This window comes from Pituophis catenifer, unplaced genomic scaffold (genome assembly GCF_029215685.1).
Source record: "Pituophis catenifer annectens isolate HBS135680 unplaced genomic scaffold, rPitCat1.0.hap2 SCAF_3, whole genome shotgun sequence".
NCBI classification, from domain to species: Eukaryota; Metazoa; Chordata; class Lepidosauria; order Squamata; family Colubridae; genus Pituophis; species Pituophis catenifer.
Genome location: NW_027256883.1, coordinates 207744352 through 207757480, shown reverse-complemented (window position 1 = coordinate 207757480; position 13129 = coordinate 207744352). Strand labels below are relative to the sequence as shown.

The window sequence follows — 13129 nt, the reverse complement described above, 5'->3', positions numbered from 1 at the left end:
AATCCAGTCAACAGCACCATATACACACCGCACAAGGGATTCCAACTAGCTTAACGTCTATAGAGATTCTCAGTCATCCAGGTCATGGTTGTCCCAAAGGTGCTTTTTTCAAGAGTTGAAGAAGTTTCTTGGATGAGAAGCGAAATGTCTTCAAAGAAAAAGAAGAAAGCCCAGTTGCCTCTTGAAAAAAGCACCTTTGGGACAGCTAGCCAAATCCAAGGTTTGGGAGTAGAACCAGGTCTTTAAGGTGTTCCAGAATGCCACTGGGAGAAAGCCACCCAGAACTCGGGGGGAGGGGATCTCATTCCCAAGGGGGAAATGCTCAAAAGACGACCCTGCTTTCGTTTGAGGGTGCCAATCCTCACCAGGCAGAAACCACGGGAGATAGGTCAGACATAAATGATATCGAGACCACAGTATCCACACAAACCTGAAATGCTGGGAATGATAGTCCTAAATGTAGAAAGTTTGGAGTACTGATTAAAAACTAACCAAATAATCTCCCCCCCCCCCCCCTTCAATAGATAATGGCATCTAGGCGTAAAACCTTTGAAAATAAAAAAATGGCTGTGAAACAAGAACCTATCCCTGATGTTAACATGGAAGATTCTCCACCAGTATCTGATTCTGATGTAAGTACACTGTATTTCAGATTTCTTGATTTTATGCATCCTGTGTTTGGTAGCATTCCCCCAGCTTGCTCTTCTCGGATGGATCTCAGCTCTATAACCTCCAGGCAGCAAGAAATTATGAAAGTGGAAATCTAGCCCTTCCCTTGGCCACCAGTTTGAGGATGTGTCAGACTTCGATGCTATCTCAAAATAAATGAATTTCCAAACTGCCAATCTTTAAGGAAATCTTCTCTTTATTCGAGTACAGCAACTGGATCATGACTCGTGCGGACAAGACTGACCTTTTGCCCCCCAATCCCTCCCTTTCCGATCCCCAATTCTCTGCTTCTCATTGGCTATCTTCCAAGTCACTCTCCTGACTTCTTGTCTCGTCATTTCACAGGAATGTTTCCCCCCCTCTTCATTTCCACGGAGACCGAGCTTCAAAGGGATTTAGCAGGCAAAAGTCCAGAGCTTATCTCCCTTTCTAGCGCTGAGGCGCTGACAGGATGATTCTTTGAAAAGACAGCTCTTAATAGAAAAAGGAGAAATGCCAGGCAATTAAAAAAAAACAAAAAACTGCTTCCAAAAGACCCAATGGTGCTTCCCCCACCCCCCCCATCCCGCCCAAAAAAGCAACTGGACTTTGTTTTTCTGTGAAGACGTTTCCCTTCTCGTCCAAGAGGCTTATTCTGAACTGAAGAACTGAATTGAAGACGCTTCTTGGATGAGAAGCGAAATGTCTTCAATGAAAAACAAAGTCCAGTTGCCTTTTGAAGAAAAAGAAAAAAAAAGGCACTTTTGGTACAATCATGGCCTGGATGACTGAGAATCATCCCATAGGCATGTTTCCAAATCTTGCAGTGTCTCTTGATATCTGTAAAAGAGACAGAAGTGGGATTTACAAGACTTACTGTGAGTTGCAATTTTATAATGATATTAGCCAGGGCCTGCGATTTCTGATTTGGGCATTTGTCAACAGAAGACACTAAAATATTATACTTTAAATTCACCAAAAATGATCCTTTTATCTCTGTTTTAAGGATTCCAGAAAAGAATTCAACAAGACTAAGAATTATTCTTAAATTATGGTAGTAGTAGTAGTAGTAATAATAATAATAATAATAATAATAATAATAATAATTATTATTATTATTATTATTATTATTATTATTATTATTATTATTATTATTATTATTATTATTATTATTATTATTATTTTATTTCTATACCGCCCTTCTCCTGAAGGACTCAGGGCGGTGTACAGCCTATTTAAAAGCACAGACAAAACAACAGTATAAAATTTAAAATAATTAAATAAAGTGGCTCAGATTTAAAACCCCAATAAATTTAAATACCCCAATTTAAAACTATTGTGTTGATAGTCCGGCCTGGCGGAACAACAGGGTCTTCAATGCGCAGCGAAACACCCGGAGGTCGGAGATCTTACGAATTTCTGGGGGCAGTTCGTTCCACAGGGCTGGGGCTCCCACAGAGAAGGCCCTCCCCCTGGGCGTCGCCAGCTGACATAACTTGGCTGATGGCACCCTGAGGAGACCCTCTCTGTGGGAACGGACTGGTCGGTGGGAGGCTATTGGTGGCAGAAGACGGTCTCGTAGGTACCCGGGTCCTATGCCATGGAGCGCTTTAAAGGTGGTAGATGCCTGTTGCCCTTTCTGCTTCTTAGTGATAAGGACGGTTGTTTTTTTTTTTTTAATGATCTGTTCTTACTTCAAGAATTACTTTTTTCGTCTACATGGCTGAGGTGAATAAAACAAACAAAACCTCTGTGTATTCTGTATATTGTTAGGAGCAAGAATCAGACCGAGCAGCACCTGAGAAGAGCAGTACTCCTGCTTTGGATGTTTTCAGTAGTATGTTGCAGGATACTACAAGTCAGCATCGGGCCCATCTTTTTGATCTGAACTGCAAAATTTGTACAGGTGGGTATAAGGCTCACGATGCTGCTTGTTCATTCTCTGCCCCCCTGTTCATGAAACCATATGTTATAGCCCCAAACCCTGTTGCGATGATACATGTTCATTTTGATTACAATACAGGTCAGATTTCTGCCTCTGATGAAGAATCGACTTCAAAAAAGCCCAAATCATCAGCTGCTAAGAAGACAGAATCAAAGTCAGAAGCTAAGTCCAAAATGGAAAGCTCAACACCAGCAGTTGACATGGAGGTGGTAAAAGGGGAAGATCTGGAGAACGTCTCAGAAGCCATTGCTGAACCTGAGACAGTAGCTCAGCCAAGCTTGGAAAGAACTTACATTCCTTTATCCCAAGTGCAAAACAACTCAGAATCTTCTCTATCCATGGAGAATTCAGCCTATTCCGCATCCTACACCACCGGGGTTATCACGACAGTGACTGTTTCTGGCAAAGATCCCAGAACAGCTGTGAGCACCTCTGCAGCTTCTGGTTCTGTTGGGATTTCACCGATGCATCCCGCTTCTGGTCCTGACAAAGGTTCTGTAGCAGAGAGCAAGCCAGAAATATTAAGACCTGTTTTATCAGCTCCAAAGTCTATTTTAACAAAACCGTCTTCATCAGATCCAAGATACGTGGCAGGCCCATCATCTTTAAATGCCAGGTATGCTATGTCCTGGAATTAGGGTACGATCATAGCCTATAACACAAAGTGTCTGTCTGTCTGTCTGTCTGTCTGTCTGTCTCTCTTTCTCTCTCCCTATCTATCTATCTATCTATCTATCTATCTATCTATCTATCATCTGCCTACATAAGTAGATATATTAAAACTGTTCTAACCAGATTGCCAATGCAGTTGATCAAATACCATAATAGGTCTAAAAGACTTTAAACTAAATCAGTTAATACATAGAAGAATAGGGTTGGATGGGACCTTAGAGGTCTTCTGGTCAAGCAGGAGACCCTATACCAGTGACTGCTAACCTTTTCGGCACTGAGCGCTGAAACTGGAATGCACATCCACACCGGAACGCCAGAAACAGGAAGAGAGCAACTGGCTGGTGCACATGCGCGCAACGAAACCCAGAAGAGCAGCTGGTGATGGCGCGAGTGCCCACAGAGAGGGCTCTGCGTGCCACCTCTGGCATGCATGCCATACATTCACCATCACAGCCCTATACCTTTCTGGACAAATGGTTGTCCAGTCTCTTCTTAAACACTCCCAGGGATGGAGCACCCACAATTTCCAGAGGCAAACTATTCCATTGATGAATTGTTCTGACTTGTCAGGAAATTTCTTCCTAAGTTCTAGGTTGGATAGCTATGCAAAGTAATGAAGGGACTGTGGAACAAGCAAATCATAAGCGTTGCCCCAACCCAAAGGATCATATGTGTCCATCTCCTCCTTGGCAGAAAAGCAGTCTTATTTATGTGAACCAGCAAATTGTGGAAAGCTGGATTTAGTGCTGAGTAACTTGCAATTCTGAATTCTGATGCATTGATTGAGTTAACATAAAACTGTGTTTCTCACCCTTGGCCACTTGAAAAGGTGCGGACTTCAACTCCCAGAATTGTCCAGCCAGCCTTGCTGGGAATTCCGGGAGTTGAAGTTCACACTTCCTCAAATAGCCACTGTTGAAAAACACCAGCTTAAATTTATATGGCTGCATTACAGTGGAAATACTGAAAATGTTTGGAATGGGGAAACATTTTGAGACTTTTTCTTTTCTTGTTGGTTTTGCAGTATGTCAGAGATTTGGTCCCCTCCGGAAGGAGATACATCCCTGTTTCTTTCTCGTCTGAATACCATTTGGAAAGGTTTTATCAACATGCAAAGTGTGGCTAAATTTGTCACTAAAGCTTATCCGGTCTCCGGGTGCTTCGATTATCTCAGCGAGGTAGGATTTTGAAATGTTTACTGCTTTTTGTGTGGACACTTCTGGAAACTAATTTTGTTTCATTACAGGTAAAATGCCCTCGACTTACAACTGTAATTGAGGCTGGAATTATGCTCAGAAGTCGTGCCGATCATTATGGGTTGTTACGTGACTGACATAATTTCGTGACACTTTTTGTAGCAGTTGTTAAGTGAATCATCATGGTGGTTAGGCAAATCTGGTTAAGCAAACACAGTGGTCATTAAGCAACTCCACTGTCTGAAATGGATGAAATTTTTTGCTGGAAACCTGAAGTAAAAGTCAGTTGCCAGCAAAAAAAAAAAAAAACCCAGTATCATAGACATGTGACTGTTGGGTGCTGCCAACTGACTATTGTAGATGTGGGCCACTTTCTGAACCTCCAAAATGCAATCACATGAACAGGTGGGCAGCTATTTGAACTTTGAATCTGGGTCATATTTGAGAGGGGGAGAGTCTGTTGTAAATAGAGGACTGCTTCTAATTGTCTTTTAAGAATTAAAAATACCGTATGTAGCACCTTAATTATACATTATGTATAAATTAGTCAGAGAGCTTAGGAAATCAACTGTTTAAAAATAATTTAAATGATTTTGGTCCAAGTAGGAAATAGACTGTTCAGACCCGAATGGTAAACTTAATAGTGAAGGAAATTGTACTTACATATTTACAAGGGAATTTTAATGTTTCTACCTAGATGCAAGTAAGTTTCTTCTAACAACTTTGCACCAACAGCCAATCCAGAAAAGAGAGGTTCCAATTTCCAATATTTGATTATTGGTGGAAACTCCATATTTTGCAGCTATTGTGACTGAAGCCCTTAATTTACTTCTTTGACCCACCTGCATACTGCTTTCTGGGTTCCAAACAGGTTACAATGATTTGCAAACTGAATTTCTAAAAAAAGCCATAATACGAAAGTAACCATAAAATCGCAATAATTAAAAACATTCATAATATGTAAAAGGAGCAGAGGAAAAATGATGCTGAACTTTATCTCATGGAATGCCTGGTTGAAGACAGAGTTTTAAGAGAGTCATAGTTGGGGGGAGAGGGAGAGGGAGTAGTCGTGTTGAAAATGCTGTTAAATTTACTAGTTACTAGTAAAAATTTACTAGTTACTAAGTCTGCATTACTATTAATCTTCTCGTCGTTCCTATCACCCATCTCCTCCCACAGACTGTATGACTGTAACCTTGTTGCTGGTATCCTTACGGTTTATATTGACTGTTTCCTAATATGATTCAATTGCTTATTTGTACCCTATGACTATCATTAAGTGTTGTACCTAATGATTCTTGACGAATGTATCTTTTCTTTTATGTACACTGAGAGTGAGTATGCACCCAGACAAATTCCTTGTGTGTCCAATCACACTTGGCCAATAAAGAATTTTATTCTATTCTATTCTATTCTGTTTGGTTCTCGCAGGTGGCAATTCACCATTTATAACCCATTGCAGCAGGCCTTCCTCTGATTCTTAAGGATATCCAAGATTGAAATACATTTAGGAAGTTGACTAGCTTCAATTTTATATATCTACAGATCTTTATTCTATGGCCAGAATTCCTCCCAATGCTCCCAAACATGTTTTTTCTCACTAAAGTGAACAAACAAAAATCCCAAAACGGTTGTTCTGAAAGATAAAACTGAGCACAAACAAAGCATGTAATGGTAATAGTGAATTGCTGAGACAACTGCATTGCCTATAGCAGGGGTATCCAACCTTGGCAACTTTAATACTTGTGGACTTCAACTCCCAGAATTCCCCAGCCAGACATGGTGGCGTATAACATTCAATCCCAAAGTTACCTCGGAGCGTCTCCCCAGTCCTAGTTTAACATCATCACATCAGGCTGGCATTTCCCCTGATCATCTGTTCAATAGATGTGCTATATATTTTTAATCTAGCAAAAAATTAAAAGCAAATTTAATAATATTTTTTTCCTGTACCATGCCAAGGTAATAATTGCATACATAAAAACTGCCTACTTATGTAGACAAAATGAGATTATGCATTTTGATTCTTATGAGAGGAAAGCAGTGTCCAGTGGGAGTTTTTTTCAATTAATGTCCTAGGTCAGAGCCCTGGGTTTTCAGGATGTCACCTAACAGCTTTCACCCTTAGTTATTCTTGCTGAGAGTGTTGGACGTTGCAAATTAGCAACACCTTGAAGTCCTCAAGTTCTTTAATGTTGCGCCAAGTAATTAGATAGTAAGGAGAGAATAATAGCTCTGTTTATAAAAAAATAAGAATAGGACTCTTACAATATTTGTAGCTCAGGTTGAAATGTAGGGTTCTTGATACTCTCTGAGCTTGGTTCTTTCTTGCAGACGTTTCATTACCCAATTAGGTAATATTATCAGTGATCGCTGATAACATTACCTAGTTGGGTAATAAAACCTCTGCAAGAAAACAAGCAAGCTCAGAGAGGCCCCACAATATGACTCCCCTTTATAGTCTAGCTGTTAAAGTATGGACAGAAAACATTCCCTCAAATTATATCTATTTCTCATGTTTTCTCTTTAGGATTTACCAGATACAATTCATATCGGAGGGAGGATCTCACCAAAAACAGTGTGGGATTATATTGGCAAACTTAAATCCTCCGTATCAAAGGTAATCAAGTGTGGAGTTCTGTAATCCATTTGAAATGATGATGATGAGGCTGATGATATAATAACAACTGGGGCCAAATACATCTTCATAGTGATTCTGTTGCCCAAGGCTGGAATTAACCTCAGTCTGAATTACTCGCACAAACAATTGCTAATGTGTTCCACTCTAAATATTTTGAATAGCAGGAACTTTAAAAGAATTGTGCCATTCAGCTGCTGTCAGCCATATTTTCTAAAGTAAGCTTTATTGGTGAGCTTTGTAAATCAGCATTATATGATTGTGGGTATTTTTAAAAGATAACAATATATTATTAGTGCTTTTTTCTTTGATTTAAGATTAGTAAGAATTTTTGCTGGCCTGTTCCAGGGCTTTTGTTTATACCCCCAAATATTAATTTAAAAAAAAATTACATATTAGAATGAAGTATAATTGGAATTGCTAATAATTATTTTTCACTACCTTGGGTTTCATAAATTGGTGGGGACTTTTTTTTTTTTAAAGAAGGATTAGTTAAGACAACTTTTTAAAAACTTTACACCACCTTTGAGTTTGCCACAAATATTCTGGACGAATTCTTTCTAACATACGTGTTTCCTTAGGGTATGTTGCTTTTACTTGCTCTTTTTTTTTTAAAGAGTCAGTATTTTTCCTTTATATTTTTATATTGCAGGAATTGTGTTTAATCCGTTTCCACCCAGCAACAGAAGAGGAGGAAGCTGCCTACATCTCTCTCTACTCTTATTTTAGCAGCCGGTGCCGATTTGGAGTTGTAGCTAATAACAACAGGCATGTCAAGGATCTGTATTTGATTCCCCTCAGGGCTAAGGATCCCATTCCATCCAAACTTTTGCCTTTTGAGGGACCAGGTAAGCAATAAACGATAGGAAACACAACATACCTTCCGTTCCCAACTTACAGCTACAAGCATTACTCCAGATATAACACACTACATTCATTTATTTAGCATATTCACCCATCTCGCAAAACTATAACTCTAGGTGGCGTACAAACATAACAACTGTTAAAAGTACGTAACATAATTTTTCAGTGTGTGTGTGTGTGTGTGTGTGTGTGTGTGTGTGTGTGTGTCTACAATTTGTTTCCCTAAAGTACAAGATTTTTCTTCCTCTTTAAAACAGTTGTAGACATATTAGCCAAGGTTTACAACATTAATACACAACATAACATGCTTCAGCTTTGAATAGTATCTTCCTAGCAATTTACACAATGAAATTCAAGTTGAACAGTAGAATCTGCTTGCCCATTGTTGAATGGCATTTTATATAAGCAGGCATGTTCTGACTAAACTTGATTTCTCACGTCCCACATCTTACAAGATCTCTAGATTTGGGTACAAAAGTTTCCAAGTGAAGTAAAGGAAGAAGAAAATCCAAAGTTTTAAAGTTGCAAATGAGACATAACACCAAGGGCCTTATTTCCTCCTGTGACATCACCTCAATCAAGCTTTTGATACATGGGATGGAATATTCTAATAAAAACATCCGAATCGGAGCTCATTCCTTAGTTTTGAAAGTAGATTTTTTTTTGGCCTAATAATAGACTTTAGTGAACAAGTATTGCATGTTATGAGGTATCCTGGAGAAAAATCTGATATGGTCGCTAAGAGTTGATACTATCATGATGGCACATCACATCATCGTTGCACATTCTTATGTAGTTATAGAAATAAAAAATTAAATATCTATACTTCCACATTTCTGATCTCGGAGATCATACAGTTTTCTGCCCATTCTGAAGAGAGAATGTCTGTATGCTACATGTATAAAGCAAAATGTAAATGTTTGCTCCAGTAAATGGATTGCTCTGAAATTCTCTGGATCCAGAAATGCAGGCAGACGAGAACTAAAGAAAACAAGAAACATTCTCATTTTACCGAAGTCACTATTCTTACTTTGGATCTTCAAACCCCTTTCTGCCGTCTTTTTTTACCACTGAAAATCTCTGTATAATCATAGCTAGTGCAGTGCTAAATTGGCCAGCCTGAATATCACATTGTTGTGGCCCGCCATTGGCCAGCAGAGTCAGACAGGGAGGAGGTTGAGGAGGAACGTGGGCCAGTCCTGGGGGCTGGGGAAAGCTCGGACAAGGGCTCTGCATCGGAAGCAGAGTGGGAAGTAGACAACAGTGAAGCAGAGGAACAGCTGGAGCCCATTCTCAGTGTGAGCATGCGCAGAGCTTCCAGAAGACAAGAACAACTCAGAAAGCAGGGTCGACTTGGGAGTAAAGCCACACCTTGGAGATGAGTGGCCCCTCCCATAGGAAACAAAAGAGGAGCGAACCGGGAGGGGGCTTTTGCAGGAAACAATTTGTTCGTTCGGTAGTTTCAAGAGTGAAAGTTCTGTTTGTGACTCTTAAGAGACTTTGTGCCACGTTTTGCCTTACTCTGAGTTTGGAAACAAGTTATGTGGCAGCTTGCCAAGCGAGATAAGGTGTGTTGAGAAATATTCCTTTGAAAAAGTGTTTGGACAAACCTTGCTGACTGAATGAAAGTAATTCACAGTCTTGTAAATAAAAAGAGGTTTTGCCAGGACCAATTCCTGCTTAGCCTAGGTCAGAACACACACGTGAAATTTTAGCATACATTCATAATCTTTCTACCAATAATCAATTTATAATTTTGGCAAGGAGGTTCTTCTTCCAGCAGCTACTGGATAAATGAAAGCGAGTGAGGGGGAACATATTGGTTCTATGAATCACTGGCAGGAAGCACTCCAATTGCAGCTTTCAGTATTAAAATTCTGCTCCCCTGGTCCTGGTAGAGTACTCAGTTTAAGACCTATTGGGCAAATCCTGAGGCTGGCAAGAATTGGGAATATTCCTTGAACATTGCAAAATGTTCTGTATTCTTGAGGAAAGATCCGTAGTTATCAACATCTTGATGAACTCCACAGATATTCTTCTGAAGATTGCATGCATCCTTGGAAAACTAATCCCCAAAGAACCATTCTAAATCGGTTAATTTGGTGGCTAAAACAGTCAGGTCTAAAAATACAGTCTCTGTAATAGATTGCCTTGTTATAATTATTCGTTTAAGTTCTGGCGAAAAGGAAGCTGTGATGCATTCTCTGGCAACTTGAAAGTCAGGAAAGGCAGGCCTGGAATCACCTCTAAATAATAACTATTCTTGCTCCGTCAAATGTACATAAGTTGACATATCTGTACCATGTTACCTTGGACATAACGATTTGGAAGAGCTGTGGAGAAATGATTCCATATCCAACGAGTAGAAGAATCCATCAGGTAAAGAGATAATTTTACTTAGCACGAGTTGTTGGATCTGTCCCACAGGAACAGATCCCAGCATTGGGATGGTTACAACATTGGGATGGTGCATTGTGCAACCGTCAACATTTCTCGGGAGTTTATTATGTTTTTGCCTTATATGATCAAACATTACATTTTTTTTGCACATTAAAAAGTCACTTTGTTCTCTGCAGTTTTTTTTAATACTGATTTTCTTTGCCATCCTGGAATATCCAAACTTTTATGGATGGTTTAATCAGTACATATTTCAATGTACTTTTGAGAATGGAATGATGGTACTCTGTACAATAAATTCTCAATTCCTATGCAAGTACATTGGCAATCACAACATCACACTTGTAGCTGTCATTTTAGTTAGGAGATGGGAATTATAATACAGGCAGGGACCAGGAAATTCTCAAAACACACTTTCTCAAAAGGAAACACTGAACAGTATTTGTGTACTAGTAATTTTGATGAATATGATTAGCTAGAGTATTTTCACACAAGGAGTTCTTTGTAGTATGGATGAATGTGTAGAAAGATGTAAAATCATAAATGTTCCCCAGATCCAAAGATGAACTACTGCTTTCATTATATGATCTCAATAAAAGTATTTTATACAAAATGGTAATTGTCTCTTTCGATCGAATGTTTTATATGATAAATCGTACCTCTTTTTGAAATAAAGCATCAGTTGTACATAGCTAGCAATATGGAGTAGGATTATTTTACAAGTACATTCAAGGAATATTCTACATCAATAGTCTCCATTTTAGAGTTCAAACTGTTGTTTTACTTGAATCCCAGAGTACAGTTTTTTAAAAAAGAATAAAAACTCAGTTATTTCAGAAGCAATAATTATCTCTTGCTCTAATATATCCAAGGTGGAAACTACAAAAACTTTAATTTTAAGTAGGCCTGTCATGTTCAATGTATTTACGGTGGTTGCAGAGTCCTGGAATCGTGATAACCATTTGCGGCCTTCCCAGCCAGTTTCCAACAAGCAAAGTCAATGGCAGAATTTGAATTTGCTTAGCAACCGCATGATTCATTCGTCAACTGCAGTGTTAGCTTAACACCCATGGCAAAAAAAGAGAAAAAAGTCATAAAATCAGGCGTGACTCACTTAACAACTGTATTGTTTAGCAATGGAAATTCTGGTCCCAGTTGTAGTCGTAAATCAAGGATTACCTGTCTCAGCAGGGCAGGGGAAGTAAAATAACTAATTTATGCAAATTAGAGTTGTCCACCAGCCACCCCTGCTCTCAAAATGTGCTCTTGCAAAGCTTTTACTTACTAAAGCTATACCAGCGCTTTTAGCATTTAAATTATAAAGGCTATACAACAGAATGGCCTTATACTTGTTGCTCTACTACAGGCTATCATCACCTTCCAACAATAGCAATCTTTATCATTGTCCAGAACTTAGTGTGCTTTCATAACCACCGATGAATTGTCAGATTCCTACAAAAACCTCACCAATACACACTTCTCAAGAGTAGCAACTTCCCAGCAATAAAGTTTAGGATTAGTTTTAGGAAGAAAAACCTCCAGGTGACACAGTGGCATCAACAGTGTCTGAAGTTGCTGGCGATATGATAAGAGTTGTATTTCATGCTGATGAAAGCTTTTCTATAGCTGAGGAATTTTTTCTTTCATGCTAATAATTCCCTCAAAAACATGAAATGTATTGCTTGTATCCCAGTTCAAACTTGTTTGACGGTCGTAGGGCAGTCATCTTGGGGGATGAGGCAAACCAAAGTTGGCGTTGGTGTGAATACCAGCTAGGAATAAAGGATCAGATTGGGGTTGAAGAAGGGGCAGAGGCGAAAGGAGAAGCGTAACAGTCCTTCAGGAGTTTCCATTTGACCAGTCCTAAATGAGGAACATCCTTGAAAGCTTGCAGAAGTGATCATCTAGACGTCAAAAATATAGTTTCTCTGTCTTCCCACCTGAACAGGAAATATACAGTATAACCCATCTTTTTTTCACAAGCATCAGGAATTTGCTGGCAAAATTCAGAATTCCATCAATGAGGGCAAGCTGACCTGGTCCAGAGCCAGAAAAACAGGCCCAAACCATGGTACTGCCACCAACATGCTTCCCAGTTGAGATAGGTTTCTTCTCCTGGAATGCGTTGTTTGCCTTTCGAAAACACATCACGCTTCTCATTCAAGTTCTAACTTGGTCACATCCATCCACAGAACATTCTTCCAATACGGTACCCTTCCGGTTCGTCCATGTGATCTTTCACAAACTGTAGAGAGCAACAAAGTTCTTCAGGAGGGTAGTGGCTTTCTCCTTGCAACCCTCTCAGGCTCGCCACCACGATGGCCTCAAGAACATTGACATTCTCCAGTGCAAGAGGCCTTCGGTCAGATGTTATCCTGGGCTTCTCCTGATGGAGTATCGCATGCCTTGCTCTTTGTGTGATTCTGTTGGCAGAACACTCCTGGGAGATGAACAGTGATGTTGAGTTGCCTGTTTTTGTACATGATCTGCCCAGCACTAGACTGGTGGACTCCAAATTCTTTGGAACCTCTTCTAGCCCAACAACTGCTTTTTGGGAAATCCTGAGAAATTTTCTCAGTTCCATGCATGACATAGTTCCACCTAGCCTGTGTTGCGAAGATCAGGCTGTGATAGTGATTTCCCAGAACTCTGTTCTTTAAATAAGGCAGGACCTTCCACATTCACACCTGGTGTGACACCCCATTGACTGAAACCCCTGAGTCTAATTTCACTTTCAAATGAGCCAACAATCCTAGAGGCTCACGTACT

General features: G+C 39.6%; 1 protein-coding gene across 3 annotated transcripts in view; it reads left to right on the top strand.

The window, feature by feature from the left end:
- Positions 1 to 13129, top strand: part of DIDO1 (death inducer-obliterator 1) — a 74819-nt gene that overhangs the window by 55645 nt on the left and 6045 nt on the right. For all 3 annotated transcript variants that reach the window (XM_070941795.1, XM_070941794.1, XM_070941796.1), the window contains 6 exons: positions 525 to 632; positions 2422 to 2554; positions 2672 to 3209; positions 4290 to 4443; positions 6992 to 7081; positions 7752 to 7947. In XM_070941795.1, the coding sequence (XP_070797896.1) occupies positions 525 to 632; positions 2422 to 2554; positions 2672 to 3209; positions 4290 to 4443; positions 6992 to 7081; positions 7752 to 7947 (1219 nt within the window). The remainder of the gene's footprint in view (positions 1 to 524; positions 633 to 2421; positions 2555 to 2671; positions 3210 to 4289; positions 4444 to 6991; positions 7082 to 7751; positions 7948 to 13129) is intronic.